Source organism: Orcinus orca, chromosome 1, assembly GCF_937001465.1.
Source record: "Orcinus orca chromosome 1, mOrcOrc1.1, whole genome shotgun sequence".
Classification (NCBI taxonomy): domain Eukaryota; kingdom Metazoa; phylum Chordata; class Mammalia; order Artiodactyla; family Delphinidae; genus Orcinus; species Orcinus orca.
Window position 1 is genome coordinate 100,133,368 of NC_064559.1, and position 23,023 is coordinate 100,156,390.

The window sequence follows — 23,023 nt, forward strand, 5'->3', positions numbered from 1 at the left end:
AAAAATTTCCCTTTCTTTGGCACCTGATTCTCCACCCCTCCATTTCTCAAACCTTTCCTCCAAGGCCATACCCCGCTCCCCCACCCACCCCGAAACGTGAGTAGCTTTTGCTCAGGAGGAAAGGTGGGAGCCATTCTTTGCCGTGGTTAGGTTGCCGAACTGTTTTAAGAAATGAACTTTCACAGGCTATGCTTGAGAATCACACCTCACCACCAAGTCTCAAAAGGTTTGCGGAGCGGCGACATTCCGTAAACAACAACCCCTTCTTTTCAACCTCCAAACCTAACAAAACAAACCACAGAAGTCTCATTGAATAGGCAAAAGATCGAGGAAGGCTACGGAAGGACACGAGGGGCTGAGGGGGGGCGCGGGCCTGGTAATCCCCGACAACTCTCTCCCCGCCCCCACGAACTTCCGCCCTAGCACCTCCTCCGCTCTCACGGGCTGACTGCCGCGAGCTACGCGAGGACGCGCTGGCGTGCGCGGTCCTGGGGGCGGAGCCCAGGGGTAGCTGGGAAGCGACGCAGGACGTGCGTGCGTGCGTACGTGCTCGCTCGCGGTGGCGGCGGCGGATCGGAGAGGCCAGAGCCGGAGACCGAGCTGGGATCGGGCCCCGGGCGGGGGCGGTGCGAGCGGCGCCAAGCGGATCCTGGGGGCGGGGACGGAGCCGGGGCGGGCGGGACTGGAGCGGAGGCCGGGAACTAGGCGGGAGGTCCCAGGGTCTCGGGTTAGGGGGGTGGAGCCGCACTTCGTCGCCGCGGGGGTGCCGGGACTCCGGCCTCAGTGCCGCCGCCATCACGGACTTCCTGTGGGACAAGCGCACGGGCCTCGCCGCCAGAACGGTGAGCGCGCGGGCTGGCGGGCCGCGGGGCCGCGCGGAAAGATGGCGACCGCAGGGCGGGCGGGAAGAAGATTGGATTGGGGGCAAGGGGTCTGGGCGAAATTAGGAGAGGGGGAGGGCTGAGAACTGGAAAGTGGCAGAGGTGAGGAGTAGGAAGATGAGATGGAAGGTCGACCTGCCCTAGATGTATTCTGGAAGACAGGTGGGGAAGTTGGGAGGGATCAAAGTAGGAGAAGGAGTGATGAAGTACGGATAGGAGTGGTTCCAGAGATGAGAAAGAGCAGAATATCAAAGTTGGACCAAAGCCGGAGAGGGGAAAGACACCACCGTGTCACTTGGAGGATATGGAAAGAGTTTTACCCTAGGAGTTATTTCTGGATTTTCTGAGTGAGAAAGAGAAAAAAAAAGATGCACAAGTTGAGAAAGGTTGCAGGCTGGAGATCCTTGGGGGAATGTGGAGAAGGACAGCCAGTGAGGGACTTTGGTGGCAGTATGTATATGGTGAGATGACATTTGTGGGGCTGTGCTAAGCAAGATTGGATTACCTGGGAGAGTCTTGTGCTTGCATCTTCTTGGTTTCCTACAAGCCCTGTTAGGCCAGGAATGAATCAAATGCCACCCTCCTCAATTTGAGAAGTAGCTCAGAATAGGAGCCAGATGTTGGAGTCATGCCTTTTCCACACCTAATCCTACCCCACCTAACAAGACTTCTGTCCCCGGGCCTATTTAATTGCTTTCTGCCCTCCTCTTCTCATCTTCCTGGATTGTGACAGTGATGACCCTCTGATTCTTTCCTTGAAGGAAAAAAAGGATTTGTGCACCATGCCATTCCAATTCCAATAACCAGAAGGTGGCCAGCTTTTAGCCAACTGGTGCTGATATTAATTAAAAACCAGTTATTCTGTACTTAGTAAGCACAAAAGGGGAGGGGCTGGATGGGAAGCTGACTGCAGCTTGGAGCCACATGTATTTAAAACCACTCAAGGGGGATTTGGCCAGTGATGTGAGAAATGATTAAGATAGTTCAAGGGGCCAGATCCAAATCCCTGTAACTTGCTTATATTTGGTTTATACAACTATATGTAGAAACCTGGGAAACTGGATTCCTGCCTTCAGGACATGGATGGCCTATTTGGGGAGATAAGATACACTTTTAATGATTGTAAAACATTTGTGATAATAGTCTGTAGTACAGCATTATTTTGTTGAGTTATGAGGAACTTAGCATGGCACAGATCTATCCTAGATACCGGCCAATGATGAACTGTTGCAGTCTTCTTCAGTTACAGTCTCAACTGTAATGAGCTGTGGCCCAGACCTGAATGTCTTCATGAAGGCATGTTTGAGGAAAATCAGAATAGAACAATGAGCTGAGTGGGGGGGAAGAGTCCTAAAGTTTTTAGCTAGAGTTAGTAGGTGAATATATATACTCCATTAAGGAGGAATTGTAAGCACAGAGGAAGACTGAGGAAGTTGTGAATGGTTAAAAAAAAAAGTAGAAATTGAAGAGCAGAAAGCAGCTTAGCATCTCAGGAGCAGCCAGTCCTCGGAGGGGACTTCTGAAAACTCAGAGCTCGCCCCACTATTGCTACTTTTCCTTCCCTTCCAGATGCCTCATCCTCGAAGGTACCACTCTTCAGAGAGAGGCAGCCGGGGGAGTTACCACGAACACTATCGGAGCCGAAAGCATAAGAGACGAAGAAGCCGCTCCTGGTCAAGCAGCAGTGACCGGACACGGCGGCGCCGACGAGAAGACAGCTACCATGTCCGTTCCCGGAGGTGAGCCTTCAGGAAGAGAAACTCACACTTGGCCCACTCACTTATTCGTTTATTCAACAAAGATTTATTGGTTTCAAGCTAAGTAGCTGGTGGAAGGTGATGCTCAAAACGGATAACAAAATAACCTATTTACACTGTGGTGTTAAGAGTCTTATCACAGAGGAAGTATATAGTAAGGGGCTGAGGAAGCATCCAACAGGTTTGGTCGGCAGGATGTGTAGTTCAAGGAAATGTGACATCTAAGCTTGTCTGAAAGACAAGAGAAGTGTCCCAGACAAAGGGAAAGCAAGTGCAAAGGACTAGGGGCTAGAGGTAACTAATGAGCTAATAGACAAGACAAAGTTAGGTCTCCATGGTTTTAATAACTTAGCAGCATGTTCAGTGGGAGGGATGGGTTAGGGATAGTTTGGAGCAAAGCTGGATATCAGTCAGGAATAGCTCAAAAAAGAAATGGCTCTTTATTCGATTACATCACTGGAGGGGAAGAGGAGGCCCTCAGAGGGAGTTGTTCTGCCGGTGTTTTCAGAGGTTTTGGTGATTTGCAGGTGTGGGCATCCTCCTCTGTGCTTAGTTACTTCACTGCCCTGGGCCTTGGTCCTCACAGAGAGACTTGAGTGTGTGAGAGCAACTTTTCTAGCGATACTCCTTGTCCTCGGTGAGGGAGGACTTTGTTACATGGTATGACAAGGAATGTGGCCTAAACAGATGCACTTAATGGGTGTTTGTTGTCCAACAGCAGCTATGATGATCGTTCATCCGACCGGAGGGCGTATGACCGGCGATACTGTGGCAGCTACAGGCGCAACGACTACAGCCGGGATCGGGGAGAAGCCTACTATGACACAGACTACCGGCATTCCTACGAATATCATCGGGAGAACAGCAGTTACCGCAGCCAGCGCAGCAGCCGTAGGAAGCACAGACGGCGGAGGCGGCGCAGCCGGACATTCAGCCGCTCATCTTCGGTGAGTGTCAGCCCAGGCCCTTCCCCTCCCCACTCTTCTTCAGCCCTCTGGGACCCTGGTAAGTGAGAAGTATCCTTGTTCTCATCTGAGCATTTGGGGCATGAACACTAAGGTGGGCGCTGAGTCTGTCTACTCTCTTGGAAGCTCTCCGACTCTTGGAGGGCCCTGGAATCTGCTTTGGAGATTGATGGGCACAGAGCATTTGTGAACCCCAGTGCCCTCCCTGGCATGCTGGGCTTATTGTGTTGGGAGCAACTCCTCCACCCCACAAGGCCTCCACTTTCTAATGGGGACCTTGCTTGTGAACTGCCTTTCTCCCCCATGGACTCCATGGCCCCGTCAGCAGGTGGGCTTGGGTGGGGGCAAGGGGAGACCTGTGTCCGCCTGGAAGGGCATCGTGTAGAGCATGGGGTTGTGGGTGACATTGGCAACGACACCACTTCTCTGCTCTGCCCGTGCCTCTCCCCGTTCCCATTATGGGTTTGGGGACTTGGGATTATGCGCCGCTCTCTCTTCTCACCCCGATCCGCCTTACTGCATCTGACGTGTTCCCTTCCACTGTCCCCCATCATCGTCTGTCCCCCCTGGCTGGGCGCCTGTGACCGGTGACCCCTCCACCACCCACCCCGCCTCCCTCCGGCCCCCGCTCCGACACCTGGCTTGCTCCGACCCCCCCCGCCCCCCGACAGCAGCACAGCAGCCGGAGAGCCAAGAGTGTAGAGGACGACGCTGAGGGCCACCTCATCTACCACGTCGGGGACTGGCTACAAGAGCGATGTACAAGCCAAATCGTAACAATCCTATAGCCTGTAATGGTCCCATAGCCATCCTAACGTCCCAAGCCAACCCAAGTCACAGCCTCTTTTGCCTTTTCTCAGTGGTGTTGTTTATCTGGGTGGTTTGAGTTGCTGTTGAGAATTGACCTCTGCTGTCCACTCCCAGCTCTCATGGCCCCTGGGTTAAAGGTGGTGGGAATCATGCAGGGGTTTTCTTCCCCTGTGACCATCTGTATCTGTTCCCCCTTCCTTCATCTCCTCACCCCAGGTTGCTGTACCCTTTTTTCTTCGAACTCAGCTCATTCCCCACCTTCTCTCCCTCCCTCTCCCCGACCCTGCTCTTTTTCATTTCAGATGAAATTGTAAGCACCTTGGGAGAGGGGACCTTCGGCCGAGTTGTACAATGTGTTGACCATCGCAGGTAACTGTCAGCCCCCCTCTGTACTCCACACCTGGTAGCCATAAAGAGATAGCGAGGGTCATCTGGGGCTTTTTTGCTAATGAACCATAGGTAGGATATCTTAATCCCCAGGCAGCCCTGTTCAGTCTGAGATGTTCTTGAGATTCCAGCAAAAGCCTCTCCTGCCATCCTATAGGGGCGGAGCTCGAGTTGCCCTGAAGATCATTAAAAATGTGGAAAAGTACAAGGAAGCAGCTCGACTTGAAATCAATGTGCTGGAGAAAATCAATGAGAAGGACCCTGACAACAAGAAGTAAGTGAGTGAAGGAGTATGTGGGGAGTCTGAGAGGCTCCACCCCTACACAGGAAAACCTTCCCGACCTGGACTAGACAGGCAGGGGAGTTGTAGACCTTCTCATCCATCCATCTTTTGTTCATCATCTTAGAGTAGTAGAACATTAGGGCAGGAAGGGAGGGTCTGTGACATTCTCTAATCCTTTCCCGTTGTTTTCAGGGCAGTTAGATTGCTCTGAAGTTTGGCTCCGACCCAAGATGGCCTCAGTAGGGATATGCCCTGGAAATGGCCCTGAGACGGAGAACATTTTCATCAAAAAATTAGTTGTGCTTTTAATACCTAGAACTATGCTAATGAAGCCACAGACATTTATGTGTAATTTTTCTGATCACACACATTCCATAATCCAAATGTAGAATAAGAGTATTAAGCAAAGACATAAGTAGGTATAAACATGGGCCCAATGATGGCTGATGGTGAGTGAATTTCAGGAGCGGGAGTTGGGGTCAGAATGCAGAAGTGGCAGTTTGACAATTTACGGTCCACACTGAAGCCTGGCGCTTGGCAGCTCCTCAGCAAGTAGAACTTTTTTTAACTATTTAAAACGTTGCAGGAAAATGGTTTGAAGTTTCGCAGGTAGTACTTCTCTCCTTGGGTCTGCAAGAAAGGCCATTGCGTAGCTGAACTGAATTTTCTTGGTGGTAATAGCTGGCATGTTTTTATACAAGTATGTGGAATCAACAGCTATGCAGTCCCTCTTTGTTGGAGGGGTGGTGGGCAGATGGGAGCTCATCAGACATCCCCCTTCCCCCATCTCTCTTCCCAGCCTCTGTGTCCAGATGTTTGACTGGTTTGACTACCATGGCCACATGTGTATCTCCTTTGAGCTTCTGGGCCTTAGCACCTTCGATTTCCTCAAAGACAACAACTACCTGCCCTACCCCATCCACCAAGTGCGCCACATGGCCTTCCAGCTGTGCCAGGCCGTCAAGTGTGAGTGGGGCGGGCCGAGGTGGACTCTGGGGCAGCCCCTCCCTCCATTGGACCTCTTCTGTCTCAGTTGTGCACTGCTGAAGCCCCTAAACAGTCAACTCAATTATCTGCAGTTCTTTTATTCACTATCATGTTGACATCTTTCTCTTCTGACTTAACTCCTTCACTGATGTCCTTACCATCACTGATTACTCTTACTCCACATTCAACCTAGCAGGAGCTGGAAGAGAAAGTGTTTGAAGTCAAAGCACCTAATTACCTCTTTTTTCCTTTATTCCCCTTCCTTGGGAAAGTTGAAGTCAGGCAGCAAGCTCAAAGAGACAAAAAGATTCCTCGAGCTAGAGGTTTACATTTGTCTGAGCTGAGAATGCTCTCTGTTCCCAGCAAACCAGGCGGGAGCAGGGAGTAGTGCACCCAAGGGGCCAGGTAGGGACTAGTACATACTTCCTCTTGAGTCTTCATAACAGTACAGTTTCACAGAGTTGAATTCACAGGAGTCAGATAGACACATGTCAAAGTCAGTGCAAAAATGCAACCCATAGGGACTTCCGTGGCAGTCCAGTGGTTAAGACTCCATTCTTCCACTGCAGGGGGTGCGGGTTCGATCCCGGTTGGGGAACTAAGATCCCGCATGTCACTTGGTGTGGCAAAAAAAAAAAAAAAAAACCAACCCGTAGCAAGCCATCTTTATACATTGGTTGAGAAGTACATGTATATCTGATGTTAATAAGTGTAGGGCTTCTGATGTGGATGGACCTAGAAACTGTCATACAGAGTGAAGTAAGTCAGAAGGAGAAAAACAAATATATATTAATGCATATATGTGGAATCTAGAAAATGGTACAGATGAACCAGTTTGCAGGGCAGAAATGGAGACACAGATATAGAGAACAAACGTATGGACACCAAGGGGGGAAAATGGCAGGGGTGGTGGTGGTGGGATGAATTGGGAGATTAGGATTGACATATATACACTAATGTGTATAAAACAGATAACTAATAAGAACCTGCTGTATAAAAAATAAATAAAATTCAAAAATTAAATAAGTACAGGGCTTCTTAGACTAGGCATTTCATTTGGATGTAGAGCAGAAAGCAGCTTAGTGCTTCTGGACCTGCCTTCTCACCAGCTTTGAGCTAGGTGACCAAGCCTGGGGTCAGCTGGTACCAGTTAGCTCTGGCCACCTGGACCAACCCTGACCTGGCCTTCTCCCCTGCAGTCCTCCATGATAACAAGCTGACACATACGGACCTCAAGCCTGAAAATATTCTGTTTGTGAATTCAGACTACGAACTCACCTACAACCTAGAGAAGGTAAGATGGACAGGGTCCACCCCTTGGCGAGTGGGCACAGGTGGCCATGCCACTTTGCCTTTCTCTTAGCCCTTTCTGTCCTCCCTTTTACTTCTTTCTCCCACATTTTCTGCTCTGGCTCTGACTGAGTAAAACTGTAGTACCAGAATAGATGGAAGGGGAGAGATACAAGACTTAAATTGGAAGAGAATTTGGAGAAAGAACCTCAGTTAACTTCCTAGTGAAATGCTTTCAAGGTTCTTGGTTTGGGCTTCCTTTTCTTTCTGTAAGGAAAGCTCATCTCCACTGACTAACTGGAGATCATGGAGATCTCAGCTAAGGAAGCTATTCCTCACTTTGCTACCTGCTATATATTTTGAGAAATAACTGTACACTAGTCACTTGGATATACTCTTCGGATGCATAGAGATTTGCATGCTATTCCAGTTATTCCAAAATCTTCTTCCTCCCCCACTCCTAAAGTAGTCTGCTGGCTGTGGGGGCGGCTGTAAAGCAGAAGGCATGTGTGGGAGCAGGCAGGAGGTCAAAGTTGTTTTTTTAAGGCTCAGAAGTACTTTAGAGAATAGTGGTAGAAGCTCGGTCTGTTCATTCTCAGTCTTGGTGCAGAGGTTCATGTTCTTCCTGCTTTGCTCCTAGAAGCGAGATGAGCGCAGTGTGAAGAGCACAGCTGTGCGGGTGGTAGACTTTGGCAGTGCCACCTTTGACCATGAACACCATAGTACCATTGTCTCCACCCGCCATTACCGAGCACCGGAGGTCATTCTCGGTAAGGGGAGAAGGACAAGGTTGTCCAAGTATGTGAGGGGGTGTGGTGGTGAGGATAGGGCCCCCTGAGCCTCATAGTACCTTTTCCTTCCCATTCCTACCCAGAGTTGGGCTGGTCTCAGCCTTGTGATGTGTGGAGTATAGGCTGCATCATCTTCGAATACTATGTTGGCTTCACCCTCTTCCAAGTAAGTGGTGGGGTGTTTTATATGACCACTAGGTATTCTACCTAATTTCCTTGTCTGCTGAGGAGCTGCCTGCTCACTCCACATTGCTTATCTTCTTGGCGGCTAGACCTCAGCATCGCCTCTCGGTCCCATGCTCAGTTCTGTCTTTGTTTCCCAGACCCATGACAACAGAGAACATCTAGCCATGATGGAAAGGATCTTGGGTCCTATCCCTTCCCGGATGATCCGAAAGACAAGGTGAACCTCGAGTGGGAGGGACTTAACCCTTTTCCTTTTCTCTCCACAAAATTGGTCTCTATCACATCATTTTCTTTTTTCTTTGACACCTGCCCTCCCCTCAGCTACTCTTGAGGGAATAAGGGAATCATCCCACAACAAGAGGAACCTCCTAATTCCTCAACTTCCCCCTTCCCCTCTAGGAAGCAGAAATATTTTTATCGGGGTCGCCTGGATTGGGATGAGAACACATCAGCTGGGCGCTACGTTCGAGAAAACTGCAAACCACTTCGGGTGAGCCGGGCTGGGAATAAATTGTGCCCACCACCCAGAGGTCACTTCCTTCTTAAGGTGTTTTGCCCCTGGAATGCATTTCACAAGCAGAGGGTTAGGAAAGAAGGGGAGGAAAACTGAAAGAAGACATCTTTTGTTGATAGAAGAGAGATAAGAGGGAGTGGTTTTATGGAGGGAATGAGGTTAGACAGCCATGTTTTTCTTGAGCCAACCAGAGATGAAAGCAATGTCCTGGATTCTTTAGGTCAGGCAAAAAAGAATAAACTACCTTTGAAGAGGTTACGTTTTATTGACGAGCTAAAGAAGATTCATGAAGTTGACAAGGATATACAAGTAGAACTTTCAAAGAGTATGAAGGAATAATTGTGCTAGTGGGAAGGTAGGGTGAGCTGTGACATCAGAAATGGTCACGGTGTGGTCATTCATAATGGTAGCAAGCAGAGCTGTGGTCCTTCAGGATTGAAATCTAGGGCCTTGAAGAACGCAGGGTTTGTAAGGCATCGTGCCTCACCTTTTTCCTGCCCTCCACCACCAGCGGTATCTGACCTCAGAGGCAGAGGAACACCACCAGCTCTTCGATCTGATTGAAAGCATGCTAGAGTATGAACCTGCTAAGCGGCTGACCTTGGGCGAAGCCCTTCAACACCCTTTCTTCGCCCGCCTTCGGGCTGAGCCACCTAACGCCAAGTTGTGGGACTCCAGTCGGGATATCAGTCGGTGACGATCAGGCCCTGGGCCCCTCTGCCACTCTAACAGCAGTGGGTGTCCAGTCCAGGACACTGGTGCTTTTTTATACAAGAGAACAGAGCCGGAGCCCACTTCTTCCTACTGGCTCCCTATGTACCTGTGAATATGTGAAATAGTGTAAATATGAAAGAACTTGGACCTATCGCTTCACCCCCTGCCTTGTACATAATGCTATTCCATCTCACACTCTTCCCACCCTCACTTGCCCCTTCACAGATGAGTTGGATGGGGGCAGAATGAGGTAACCAGATGACATCTATCCCATGTTTTATAAGGAATTTTGTACAGTCTTTGTGAAATAAAATGACGTGCTTCATCTGACCCCCATCCCTGGAATTTGAGGTTTGGGGGTGCTGGGGTGGAGGGATGAGAAGATTGGCAACGAAGGGAGCCCCATCTTATCCTCTAAAGTTAACTGAGTCAGGTTACCAGTTTACCTGTCCAGTTTGTCTCGGGAGGAGAATGATGGGTGGGTAACATTTCTTGACGGTGAGAAGGGTTATCTGGAATGATATGGTTTGGGAAGGAGGTTCAATTACTGTAGCTCTTAGGCTGGGCCCCAGGATAGAGCCAGAAATCCAGATAAAAAAATTTGCTCAACTGGGTTCCTGGGAGACTACCACCACCGGTCGGAAGACCCCGGTCGTATGTCTCGAAAGACTAGGAGGGACCGGGATTCTGACGCGAGGCCTGCTGGGAGGTGTAGTTCGTTAATAGAGGGAAGTCACGTGGGGAAGGGGCGGTACTTGGCGACCGAGACTGAGTTAGAGGTGTCACGTGGGGCACTTCCTTCTTTGCCTTTGACCGAGACGCAGGCGCAGCCCTCCTGGTGCTGCGGGGATCCTTGTGACCCTTCCGGTGTGTAAAGCCAATCCGTGCACAGAGAAGCGGGGCGGACCGAGAGGAGCGGAGGGAGCTCTGAGAGCCACTGCCGCCGCCACTGCCGCGGCAGGGGCGTGGAGGGCAGGGGGCGGCCCAAGCCGAAGTTGCAAACATGGCTCAAAGCAGAGACGGTGGAAACCCCTTCGCCGAGCCCGGCGAGCTTGACAACCCCTTTCAGGTGACTTGCGCCGGCCTCTTTGGGGCAGCTGGGGTGATTTCTCGAGTCTAGAGGGTCGGGCTAACTTGTATTCCCGTTCGTGACATTTGATCCGAGGAAGGGCCGCCACGTGGGAGTGACGACTACTCCAAACCAGTGAGCATCCTGGGGGGGCGGGCCCTGCCCCTTAAGGAGCTGGTACTAGCAGTGTGGCGTGAAGGATTGGGGGCAAATATGGGGACAACAGCGTGGCCCCCAAGCTGCAGTCCTTGGAGCCACAGCAATTGAGAAGAGGCCCCTGTGAGTTACCCCAGAGGTACCAGGTGCCAGCTGAGCCCCAGATCTTTGCCCACAGGACCCAGCTGTGATCCAGCACCGACCCAGCACGCACCATGCCACGCTTGACGTCTACAACCCTTTTGAAACCCGGGAGGTGAGATTCCGGGAGCACGGCTGGGCGAGGAAGGGTAGGGTATGCTAACAGGCCCACTTTGTTGGGGTATAGGGGACGTTTTTGCACGCAAAGGAAGAAACACCGTGATCTTAGCTCCCTGAGAGAGGCCAGTCTGCCATGGGATGCCTAATCCTTCTAAAGACACTAAGGCCAAGGATCCATCGGTTTGAGCTCTAAATGTCAGTTTTGGGAGGACCTAGAGTCTGGCAGGGCCTGATGAAGACCCTGTCTGGGGAGCCTTTTTTGAAGAAGAAAAGGGATGGGGCCGGTTGGAGTTGCGGAGAAAACGCACTATGTTTAGGTATACAGTTAGAAAACAAGGGTTGAAGAAGACTAGACCTGTTTGTCTCACTGCAGTAGAAAAAGGTAAGAGTTTTTAAAAGTGTAAGGAGGTTGATACGGTAGATTAGTGCTTTGAGTCCTGGGTAAGGAACTCGATGTGAGGGGTTATGAGGGCTGCTGCAGGTTGTAAAAGAGTTCTCTGATACAAACACAAGAACTAGCTTTCTAACAACAGGGGGAGGGGCAGCCACCTTCGGTAATGAGTTCTAGGTCTAAAGGTATTCAAGTAGACTCTAGATTCCTGTGTTATGAAGGACTAGATGATCCCTAAGGTTTTTTCCAAACTCAACAGCCACCACCAAGCTATGAGCCTCCTGCCCCTGTTCCGATAGCTCCACCCTCAGCTCCCCCTTTGCAGTCTTCAAGAAAGCTCAGCCCCACAGAACCCAAGAACTATGGCTCCTACAGCACCCAGGTAAAGGGGGTGTATGGGTAGGGGTTGAGGAAAGGGGCCAGCCCTGGGGTTCAGGACTCACATTGCCCTCTGCTCATACTGGTCAGGCTTCAGCTGCAGCAGCCACAGCTGAGCTGCTAAAGAAGCAGGAGGAGCTCAACCGGAAGGCAGAGGAGTTAGACCGGAGGGAGCGAGAACTCCAGCATGCTGCCCTCGGGGGCACAGCTAGTAAGTGGATCCTTGATAGGGTTGGGGAGGGCATCTGACAGGTTCGAAGTCTCAAAACAGGACCTCAGAGCATGGGCACTGGAGCCAGACTGCTGAGTTTCAATTTGGTGCTATGTCTTATTAAGGGTGAGCTCTTAGGCAAGTATTTAATCTTGAGTGCCTCAGTTTCCTCACTTGTAAAATGAGAATAATGTTTGTACCTGTTTGACAGGATTTTTATGAGGGTTAAACAAAGTCATCTATACAAAATACTGGGCACAGTGCTTAGAAGTTGTAAGTCATAATTAACACTTAGTATTAATATAACTTTTGCTACTTGCCCTTGTTTCTTTGAACCCTCAAATTGGAAACAGAAGAGAGGACCCGGAGGTGAAAGGAAGGGGGAGTGATTTGTTGGTTTCTGTCTCACTTGTGAGATCCTCCTGCTCTTTTTGTGCCTTACAGCTCGACAGAACAATTGGCCCCCTCTACCTTCTTTTTGCCCAGTTCAGCCCTGCTTTTTCCAGGATATCTCCATGGAGATCCCCCAAGAATTTCAGAAGACAGTATCCACCATGTACTACCTCTGGATGTGTGAGTAGTGAGAAGCCTTTTTGAAGGAAAAGTACAGGTAGTAACTTGTACATCTTTCTTTTCCTGGAGCCCACTCACCCAGAACTAGACACTTCACCTGTCCTCAGCATTTGAGTTTAAGGCTCATTTCTCCAGGAATCTTCCTGGATTACTCCTTTTATAGTATTTAGAACTTATTCTCCAGCCTTCTAGCAAATGTATGTTCTTGCCCTCTCCCCCTTCCCCCTGTCCTTATGCATAAATGTATTCTGAATCTTTTAAATGTCTTTGCCAAGGGGATCACACATGATTGAGATTTGCTAGTTCGGTCTCCCCTGCTGAGGATCCTGTGAAGGCAGAAGCCGCCTTCCTCTCCTTAGTCTGCCACATTTGGTGAGGGCTGTGGGGTGGGCTTCTAGGGAAAGGAGCTTTCACTGACCCATCATCCTGTTCCTCTAACCCTTAGGCAGCACTCTGGCTCTTCTCCTGAATTTTCTTGCCTGCCTGGCCAGCTTCTGTGTGGAGACCAGCAATGGCTCAGGCTTTGGGCTCTCTATCCTCTGGATCCTCCTTTTCACCCCCTGCTCCTTCGTCTGTTGGTACCGCCCCATGTATAAGGCTTTCCGGTAAGAAGGGGGAGTGGGGATGGTGGAAAGGGAGGGGACTTGGATGGGTCCCGTTCTGCTTCTCCAACCCTAATTCTTTGCCTACACTTCCCTTTCTTTCTCTTTGCAGGAGTGACAGTTCATTCAATTTCTTCGTTTTCTTCTTCATTTTCTTCGTCCAGGATGTTCTGTTTGTCCTCCAGGCCATTGGCATCCCAGGTTGGGGGTTCAGGTCTGTGAGGCTGCCATCTACGTTCACCCCTTCCTCCCACTCCTGTAGACCAAGTCAGCCTTGGGTACTGGCATAGGAGTTGTTCAGAAAAAGGAAATGGTTTTTATCCTTGGGAGGTGCTAATTTAACCAGAGAGACAAGATGTCCTCCATGATAGAGAGCCCAGACACAACTCTCAACAGACATAGATTAAGGGAAAGATGGCTGTGGTCAATCTGAAGAGGCTTCCTGGAGGAGACATGTGTAACCATGGTTGGAGAAGAGGAAGAATCCTCAACAGAAAGGTCTGTTTGGAGTGAGGATGTCTGGAAGATCTTGGAGAGCTGGGAGCTGATCATTCAGAAGCTGGGATTAAACTGTGAAGAGAGTAGGTGTAGTTTGGGATTGCAGTGCATGGCAAGCTGCCAGACTGACAGGAAAACGGCCCCTGGTGGGAAGACATAACCAGCAGAGAAGCTGGGGGGACAGAGACCCAGCTGTGAGCAGCCCCTCTTCACTTCCACATACTTTCCCCTCCTTACAGTGGCTGGATCTCTGCTCTGGTGGTGCTGAAGGCCAACACAGCTGTAGCTGTGCTCATGCTGCTCGTTGCCCTGTTCTTCACTGGCATTGCCGTGCTGGGAATTGTGATGCTAAAGCGGGTGAGGGGCTGTAGATGGGGCCAGGAGAGTGAGATCATGTGTCCCTAGGGGCATGGGTGGAACATTCAGGAGCAACTGAGGAGGGCCAGGCTGACGGATGGGTTCTCAGCTAATGGACCTGGGAGGCGGGTGTTGTGGGGTATGTGTGGGTGTGGGTTGGTAGGGAGCCACGAGGGAAAAGCTAGAGCTGCAGGCTGGTGAGTGGTGGTGATGGCGTTAGATTGGAGTGGGGTAACAGTGGCCAGAACGTGCTGTAAAGTCTGTGCCTCTACTTGCAGATCCACTCCTTGTACCGCCGCACAGGTGCCAGCTTTCAGAAAGCCCAGCAAGAATTTGCAGCTGGTGTCTTCTCCAACCCTGCGGTGCGAACCGCAGCCGCCAATGCAGCCGCTGGAGCTGCCGAAAATGCCTTCCGGGCACCATGACCCCTAACTGGGATGCCCTGGCCCTGCCACTTAGGGGAGGTGACCTAGCCCCCATCCCTGAGGTCTCTGGGACTTGATGAGACGTCACTACTTGATGTCTTCACTATAGTGCCCCCAGTCCCACAGCCATGACTGCTGAACCTGACTTAAGGGTGTGGGGAGCCCAGTGTGACCCAGTCACTGCTTCCCTCCCACTCCCCTTCCCCCAATCAGGCCACACTGCTGCCACCTCTACACACCCCAACCCAGATTCCTTCTGCTGTGCCAAGGCTGTTGCTTCGGTTATTTAAATAAAAAGAAAGTGGAACTGGAACACAAATCACGCCGTTTCCGGAATTTTAATGGGAACTAGGCCTTATGGAAGAGAAAGTGGAGGAGACTAGAATGGAAGCAGAATGTGGACTCCAGAGGGAAGGTCTGACCTGGCCTTACTGTAGATGGAGAGCTCTCGGGGATGGGACAGCAGCGCCTGATGGCAGGCGCAGCAAGAGGGAGGGAAGTCCACGGTTGGGGTGGAATCGCGGAGCTGCCAGGAAGCCTAGCTCCCTACCCTTCTCCATTAATGACAGGGAAGAAGCTGCAACTTCTCTTGGGAACACAGCAGGCCGAGGGGCCTTAGAGGCTGGGTGGAGCTCAAGTGGGAGCCGAAAGCGTTGTTAGCTCTGGCGGCCAGCTCGCCCTGCAACCCTGCCTCCTGCTCCCTCCCTCCCTCTCCCCTTCTCCCTCTCCCTCCCTCCCTCCTTCCCTCTCCCCCTCCCACAGGGTCTCTGGTGGGGACTACAACTCCCGGGGTGCGCCGCGCTGGCCCTCGCACCATGCCCCTCCTCCCGCACCATCCCATCCCCATCCCCATCCCCCGCCTCCAGTCCCGGACCTGCTGCAGCTGAGCTGGGGGAGCAGGGGTGTGGTGGGGAGGGGAGCGGGGCTGGCGACCCAGGAGGCGGCAGGGCCGCCGCAACCTCTCCCCACCAGGCAGCCTCGGATCCCACTGGACACTGAGGGCACACCGACCGCGCCTCTAGAGTCACGCCGCCTCTCCCCTCTTCTCTAGACTTCTTTCCCATCCTTCTCGCCTTCACCCTTCCCACCCTTCCCTGGGTTCCGGACCGCCGCCCTCTCTTCACTCCCGGACCGGCCCTTCTCGGCGCCTCTCTTCTCTAGGGAGATGCGATGAGCCGGTGCCCCCGCGTCCTCATCGCCGTCCCGGGCACGGTGCCCGTCCAGTGCCCGTGGTGGGGAGGGAGCACTCCGGGGCCCCTCCGTGACGCCCCTCCCTTGACCCCCTCCTCAGCTGGAGTCCCTGGGCCATGCCCCAGGGGACCCAGCCAGGGGGTGGGGTCTAGAGCGAGGGGGGTGGAGAGGAGGAAGGACGGGGCCTCGGGCGCCTCTGAGATGCTCCCAAGCGTCAGGGGGGGCCGAGCGAGGCTCAGGCAACCGGGCGGCAGGCATGATGCCCTCGCCTAGTGATTCCAGCCGCTCGCTGACTAGCCGGCCCAGCACCCGGGGCCTTACCCACCTCCGCCTCCACCGACCCTGGCTGCAGGCTCTGCTCACGCTGGGGCTGGCTCAGGTGCTCCTGGGCATCCTGGTGGTCACCTTCAGCATGGTGGCCTCATCTGTCACCACCACCGAGAGCGTCAAGAGATCCTGCCCGTCTTGGGCTGGATTCTCGGTGAGTTGGGTGCACAGTTGTTGGGTGGGGGAGGCTCCTCGGGCCCCACCCCTCCACACCAGCTGCCAGTCCAAATCCTGGCCTCTCCTCCCTCTCCTGGTCCTCCTCCTCCTTACAGAGCTGGGTGCACCCTGTGGTGAGGGGCTCACTCAGGTGCCTCCCCTGTCAGGCTGAGCCTGTGCCCACTCTATCCCCAGCTGGCGTTTTCCGGGGTGGTTGGCATTGTGTCTTGGAAGCGGCCGTTCACTCTAGTGGTAGGTGCCAGGGTCTGATGCCCACGGGGAGGCAGGTGCCTAGCACCTGAGGGGATGCCTATTTATGCCCTCGAAAAGGGAATTGACTCTCCCATTCACGCTGTCCAGGCACAAATGTCTGTGAGGGAGGGTGGCTCCATCTGCGGTAGAGGGTACTCTTGGGGTCCCAGCCCTGAGTCTGTGCCCTGTTTCCCCCAGATTTCCTTCTTCTCCTTGCTTTCGGTGCTCTGTGTCATGCTCAGCATGGCTGGCTCTGTTCTCTCCTGTAAAAACGCTCAGCTGGCCCGAGACTTCCAAGAATGCATCTTGGTGAGATTTGAGGAAAGAGAGCCTGAGAGTGCTGGTTGGGGGAGGTGCGCAGGACAACCTGGGCTTGTCCTGATTCAGGCTGCCTCACCCTCTCCACTCCCACTCAGGACGGAAAGGTCTGTGTGTGCTGCCCTCCTGTTCCTCTACTGCGGCCCTGTCCAGAGTCAGGGCAGGAACTGAAAGTTGCCCCTAACTCCACCTGTGATGAAGCCCGAGGGGCCCTCAAGGTGAGCATGCACCCGCCCCCCCACCTCCGCCATTCCTTCCTCTCCCGCCATCTTCCTGGTTCTCACCCTTCTGCCTCCTCCTGGAGTCCTCACAGGCCCCGAGTATGTGGGATTTACTCCACCCCAGGCTCCTCTCACATCCCTCTCTCTCTCTTGCCTTCCCCAGAACTTGCTCTTTAGCGTCTGTGGGCTCACGGTTTGTGCCGCCATAATCTGTACTCTCTCTGCTATTGTTTGCTGCATCCAAATCTTCTCCCTGGACCTTGTGCACACGGTGAGTGGGGAGCCGGGATCAAGGCTGAGAAGGTAGGATGCGGGCAGGGTGTGTGTGCTGGGATTGGGCTTGAGGGGTGATGGTTACAGTGCTGGCTTTTGAGCACCAGGGGCTGTGGGTCACCTGTTAGGCATGTCTGTTGCAGGGATATTTAGGGGGTCCAAAGGAGGGTGAGGAGGGAAATGACAGGGAGTAAGAGAAGTATGTGATGCCAGTCTGGGGGCATTGAAGAGTGGGACTAAAAGTTGGGCGGAGTCAGGAAGGTCTTAGATGGGGGTGGGGATAATGGGTTGATGTTCTGGTGGGGACAGAGAACAGATAGTGATTCTGGGTGCAGAAAGGTCCATGTAGAGGAGAACTTTCTAGATGGGCAGGGCAAGAGCTGAAGGTCCTCGGCTGGGACAGGGTTAGAGGAGGAACTGGTTTGGCAAAGGGGCCAGAACTGAGCTTCTTGGAGGGGGTGGGGCCAGAAAATGTAGATGAGAGAGGAGTTTGGGAGCCAAGGAGCTGTATTCCCAGAAACCAAGTTTGCTGACTTGCTTGCTCCCCAGCAGTTGGCCCCTGAGCACTCAGTCTCAGGCCCTCTGGGGCCTCTGGGCTGTACATCCTCGCCCCCAGCCCCTCTCCTACACACCATGCTGGACTTGGAGGAATTTGTACCGCCTGTGCCCCCGCCGCCCTACTATCCCCCAGAGTACACCTGCAGCTCAGAAACAGATGCACAGAGGTGAGGCCAGGCGGAATCTGTGGGGAAACTAAGGAAGGCGACTGGGGCTGAGGCCGGGGATTGGTGGGGAGGGATCTCTTTGGAATAGGAGTTCTTTCCCAGGCTTTGACCCTCTCCCTCATCCTGCCAGCATCACCTACAATGGCTCCATGGACAGCCCGGTGCCCCTGTATCCTACTGATTGCCCCCCTTCTTATGAGGCCGTCATGGGGCTACGAGGAGACAGCCAGGTGAGAGCAGGGTTTGGTGTGGGCTGGGGAGTCAGAAATAGAGCCTGAAAAGCTGGGTGAGCAGCTGTCACTGGATAAAGATAATACTAGTTCTTATGATCTTTATAGCGCTAGCACATTCGCTGTCATCTTTGATCTGCCTGAGAGCTTGGAGAGGTGGGTGGGGTAAGAACTATGATTTCCATTTTACAGATGTGGAAACTGAGGCCCACATAAGTGACTTGAACAAAGTGACAAAGCTGTACTGGAATCTAGGTCTCCAGAGCTCTGTCCAGCCTGTGGGATGGCCTAATCAGTGTGTAGGGCTCGACTCTTGACCCTTGTGTCTTCTGCAGGCCACTCTGTTTGATCCTCAGCTTCATGATGGCTCCTGCATCTGTGAGCGAGTGGCCTCCATTGTAGATGGTGAGCAGAAAGTGGGGAGGGTGGACAAGGTCTGGGATGCCTGGGATAGCAGAGCTGGGTGTGGGGGGCAGAGGGGGAGAGATGAGACCAAGTTGGTGGTTGAGGGACAAATGAGGGCTGGGGCTTCTTGCAAACCTGGGCTTAGTTGTCTCCTCTGAGATAAAACTGGAGGCAGGATGGCCCGCAAGAGGCTGGGCCTGAGAAAAGAGGCCCGGCCAGGCTGGTGCTACCCGGCAGCCCCTACCACCCACAGTGTCCATGGACAGCGGGTCTCTGGTGCTGTCAGCCATCGGTGACCTCCCCGGGGGCTCCAGCCCGTCGGAGGACTCGTGCCTGCTGGAGCTGCAGGGCTCCGTGCGCTCCGTTGACTACGTGCTCTTCCGCTCTATTCAGCGCAGCCGCGCCGGCTACTGCCTCAGCCTGGACTGCGGCCTGCGGGGCCCCTTTGAGGACAGCCCCCTGCCCCGGCGGCCCCCGAGAGCTGCCCGCTCCTATTCCTGCTCTGCCCCCGAGGCCCCACCCCCGCTGGGTGCCCCCACAGCTGCCCGAAGCTGCCACCGGCTGGAGGGCTGGCCGCCTTGGGTGGGACCCTGCTTCCCCGAGCTGAGGCGGAGGGTCCCCCGGGGAGGCAGCCGGCCAGCTGCAGCCCCTCCCCCCCGAGCCCCGGCTCGCCGCTTCAGCGATAGCTCAGGTTCCCTCACCCCACCGGGGCACCGGCCTCCTCAGCCGGCTCCCCGACCACCGCTGCTGCTGCCACGGTCCCACAGTGACCCGGGCATCACCATCTCCAGCGACACCGGTGAGCCGCCACAAGGTTCAGGAGAGGGCAGGCACTGGGAGTTAGAGGGCCAGTGATACCCACCAGGATTTGGGACACTGTTGAGGTCCCTGGGGAGGAAGAATGGGTGAATTCACTCCTGCAGTAGACACTTCTTATGTCACCTCCTAGAAATACATCAATAGCTTAGTGGCTAAAAGAAGAGGATTTGGTTTTTGGAATGCAGTCTCACAGTTCCCAGCTTGGGCTAGTTACCTACCCTCTCCAAGCCTCAGTTTTTCACCTGTAAAACAGGTATAATAAGAGTACCTCACCACAGGTACTGTGGAGTTACCGAGGCGAGATGCAGGTCAAGTGCTTAGCCCTGGCACAGAAAGTGTTTGTCATTACCATTATGTGCCAGGTACTGGAGAGGCTGCAGCAGGGCACGATAGTGCCTTAGTCCCTGATTTGGTGGATCGTACCATCTAGTTGCTGGTGGACCTGAGCAGAGATGATGCCCCCTTGGTTGGGAATGGGGCGTGGAAGCTGGGCTTGAGTTCTCAGGAGGGCCGTGAGATTGGAGGGCACATCTACTGAGCACTCCCACTCAGTCCCTGTCTCTCTCTTCCTTCTCAGCTGAATTCAGGGACCTTTATACCAAAGTGCTTGAGGAGGAAGCTGCTTCCATTTCCTCTGCAGATACAGGTGAGGCATACGGTTGGTGCCCAGGGGGCAGTGGGTAGTGGAGTAATGCCTGGCCTTTTCTGCACCTCCCATTCCACCCACTCTCCCTGTCCCTCTCTCTGTCTCTCCAGGGCTCTGCTCTGAAGCCTGCCTCTTCCGTCTAGCCCATTGCCCTTCCCCCAAGTTGCTACGTGCCCACTCAGCTGAGAAACGGCACCCTGTGCCCACCTTCCAGAAGGTCCCCCTGCCCTCAGGCCCTGCACCTGCCCACTCCCTGGGGGACCTGAAGGGCAGCTGGCCAGGCCGCGGCTTGGTCACTCGTTTCCTCCAGATGTCTAGGAAGGCCCCAGACCCCAATGGGAATGGAGCCCATGGACATAAGCAGGTAGAGTGAGGGGATCCAGGGAAGACACCCAGGAAAGCCTGGTGTTTCAGGTGGGACCACACTGATGCTCTTTCCTGTGGCCCCATCTAGGTGCCCCGGAGCCCATGGGGCCGGCCAGGCCGAGAGAGCTTCCACCTTCGCAGCTGCGGCGACCTCAGCTCCGGCTCCTCCCTGAGACGCCTCCTGTCTGGCCGCAGGCTGGAGCGCGGCACCCGCCCCCACAGCCTCAGCCTCAATGGGGGCAGCCAGGAGACTGGGCTCTGACCTGGGCATCTTCCCACACTGAACAGATCCAGATGAATGCTGGGGCCACAGGCACTAGCTGGTTGGGACCAGCAGCCTCCAGCACCCCCTTGCACTGGCTGACACAAAAAGAAACCTGCTGAACACCCCCAGAAGTATCCCTTTCCCTCCTACCTCTAGGGGCTCCTGCTGCTTGCCTCTGCCCCTCCAGCCTGGGGAGACCTTCTGTCCTGCGCTGCATGGGTGTTCAGGCTGTGCGGAGAGATGCCCCTGCTTAGAGCGTTGGAGGAGGAAAATAAAGTCCTGTTCCTCCAGCATGAGAGTAACTGTCTCTGATTCACCATGGGCCCTGTGGCCAGGGCAAAGGCATGTCCTGGTTGTTCAAGCACAAGGGGCTGTATGCTTGTGCAATGGGGTGATGAGGCATGAAGGGTCAGAAAAATCTGGGTGGCCTCTCAGCTCTGCCACCTTTAGCTGCATGATCTTGGGCAAGTTATTTAACCTCAATTGCCTGATCCATAAAACATTGTGAGGACTAAAGTTTGTAAAGCTCTTAACACACTAAGTAAGGCTTCAATAAATTTCAATTTTCCCTTCTCTTCTGGTTCATTCTTTGTCACCATTGAAATTTATTCTAGCATCTCTCATAGTTATGAAAACTCTCAAGACGCTGATATCTATTTCCAGCTACCACACAATATCTCTGCCCCTTTTCATAGCCAAACGTTTTTTCTCTTCCTTCCTTCCACTCTTGAACATGCATTCTCTCCTCGCCCATTCCCATCAGGCTCCTTCCCCTACCTCTCCCCAGGCACTGCTCTTTTTCTTTTTAATTTTAATTATTTATTTTTGGCTGTGTTGGGTCTTCGCTGCTGCACATGGGCTTTCTCTAGTTGCAGCGAGCGGGGGCTACTCTTTGTTGCGGTGCCCAGGCTTCTCATTGCAGTGGCTTCTCTTATTGCAGAGAACGGGCTCTAGGCACGCGGGCTTCAATAGTTGTGGCTCGCGGGCTCTAGAGCGCAGGCTCAGTAATTGTGGCGCACGGGCTAAGTTGCTTCGCGGCATGTGGGATCTTCCTGGACCAGGGATCGAACCTGTGTCCCCTGCGTTGGCAGGCAGATTCTTATCCACTGCACCACCAGGGAAGCCCCCAGGCACTGCTCTTGACAAATTTTTCATTAAGCAAAAAAGTTAGACCCACTGGCCAATTCTCTGCCTGCGTTTCACTTGAACTCTAAGAAGCATTTAACCCAGATAATCAGCATCTTTCCTCTTGAATTTTTCCCTTGTCTCTGAAAACATCATACTCTCCTAATTTTTCTTCTACTTTACTGTCTTGGTATCTTGTCAGAGTTCACACCTCTGCCCAACCGCTTAACACTGGAGGGCTCCAGGGCGCTTCCCTTGGCCCTCTTTTGTCTACCTCCAGTCTGTAAGTGGCCCTGTCAAGATCCATGGCTTTAAAGGCCATCTATGTGTTCATGGATAACTCTCTCCTTTACCTCTCCGTGAGCTCCAACCTCCAATTTGACATCTTTGCTTGGATATTTAATGGGCCTCTCAGACTCAAGATGGCCACAATGGAACTCTTGATTCCCACCCCAGCACCTGTTCCTCTTCCAACACCCCCCATCTCAATAAGTGGCACCATCACTCACCTAGCTGCACCTTCCATAAGCTTGGGAATCACCCTCATTTCTTCTTTCCCCTCATCTAACACATCTGATCCTACCCTGAATTCATCCATGTCTCACAGCTACCTAGCCCTAGTCATCACCCTCTCTCCCAACCTCTTGATCTATTTCCATTCTTCCTACAATCCATTCTCCACTCAGCAAAGTGATAAGAAATCGTGTCATATTAAAGTTCTGCCTAAACGTACTGGCTTTCCACTGTATTTAGAATAATCTCCAAACTCCTTATGAAACTATGGTCAGGTACAACCTGGTCCACTCTGCTTCAGCCAGACTGCGTTGCACAAGGGCCTTTGCACGAGCTAGCTCTTCACCAACACGAAACTCGATGCCCTATATCTGTTGCTTTCACCTAATTCGGGTCTTAGTTCCATTCTCACGTTTTTGTTGAGCACTCCCCATTCTATCATACCGCCTTGTTTTGAACACCCGTCACTAACCAAAATTACCTTGTTTTTGTTTTCTGTGTCGTCCCACAGAATGCAAGCTCCTGAGAGCAGGGGCTTGCTCATTGCACTGGATCTAACACTTAGTAGGTCCTCAACAAACTCATTAAGTTATTAAAAGGCAGAGTGGGGACTTGTAAACAGCTTGGAGACTCTATGACTTCGGGGATAGCCGTGGGGCCCTACAGGAGAGGAAGCGGGTAGGGAGAGGCACTGCCCATAGATGG

At 53.0% G+C, this 23,023-nt stretch overlaps 3 protein-coding genes and 1 long non-coding RNA gene across 9 annotated transcripts; 3 read left to right on the forward strand and 1 right to left on the reverse strand.

Moving 5' to 3' along the window:
• Positions 1-537: 537 nt before the first annotated feature.
• On the forward strand, positions 538-9,895 carry CLK2 (CDC like kinase 2). Of its 5 annotated transcripts, none has more exons than XM_012538557.3 (13): positions 538-842; positions 2,451-2,620; positions 3,357-3,585; positions 4,275-4,362; positions 4,716-4,782; positions 4,958-5,074; positions 5,883-6,049; positions 7,270-7,364; positions 8,001-8,130; positions 8,235-8,317; positions 8,475-8,554; positions 8,737-8,827; positions 9,363-9,895. In XM_012538557.3, exons 2-13 carry the CDS (start codon positions 2,451-2,453, stop codon positions 9,546-9,548), a joined length of 1,503 nt encoding a protein of 500 aa, XP_012394011.1. In that variant the 5' UTR covers positions 538-842; the 3' UTR covers positions 9,549-9,895. The 5 variants fall into 5 exon arrangements, with proteins under 5 accessions (XP_012394011.1, XP_004284656.1, XP_033270632.1 ...); XM_004284608.4 differs by having other exon boundaries at positions 4,278-4,362; XM_033414741.2 differs by having other exon boundaries at positions 3,360-3,585; positions 4,278-4,362.
• On the reverse strand, positions 7,943-10,217 carry LOC125964378 (uncharacterized). Its single transcript, XR_007477346.1, has 3 exons — positions 10,176-10,217; positions 10,012-10,077; positions 7,943-7,996 (listed from the first exon to the last, which is right to left on the reverse strand). It is a non-coding gene; the product is annotated as an uncharacterized LOC125964378 (long non-coding RNA).
• Positions 10,218-10,357: 140 nt separating this feature from the next.
• On the forward strand, positions 10,358-14,805 carry SCAMP3 (secretory carrier membrane protein 3). Its single transcript, XM_004284609.3, has 9 exons — positions 10,358-10,634; positions 10,969-11,046; positions 11,702-11,824; positions 11,911-12,031; positions 12,476-12,604; positions 13,050-13,209; positions 13,319-13,420; positions 13,944-14,061; positions 14,340-14,805. The coding sequence occupies exons 1-9, from the start codon at positions 10,569-10,571 to the stop codon at positions 14,484-14,486; spliced, it is 1,044 nt and encodes a 347-aa protein (XP_004284657.2). The 5' UTR covers positions 10,358-10,568; the 3' UTR covers positions 14,487-14,805.
• A 126-nt stretch (positions 14,806-14,931) lies between these two features.
• ENTREP3 (endosomal transmembrane epsin interactor 3) lies at positions 14,932-21,253 on the forward strand. 2 transcript variants are annotated; one of them, XM_033414735.2, is made up of 12 exons: positions 14,932-16,158; positions 16,356-16,412; positions 16,611-16,721; positions 16,829-16,948; positions 17,115-17,222; positions 17,774-17,949; positions 18,080-18,179; positions 18,515-18,584; positions 18,838-19,383; positions 19,981-20,049; positions 20,160-20,413; positions 20,504-21,253. In XM_033414735.2, the coding sequence occupies exons 1-12, from the start codon at positions 15,934-15,936 to the stop codon at positions 20,675-20,677; spliced, it is 2,010 nt and encodes a 669-aa protein (XP_033270626.1). In that variant the 5' UTR covers positions 14,932-15,933; the 3' UTR covers positions 20,678-21,253. The 2 variants fall into 2 exon arrangements, with proteins under 2 accessions (XP_033270626.1, XP_004284659.1); XM_004284611.4 differs by having other exon boundaries at positions 17,777-17,949.
• The last annotated feature ends 1,770 nt before the right edge of the window (positions 21,254-23,023 follow it).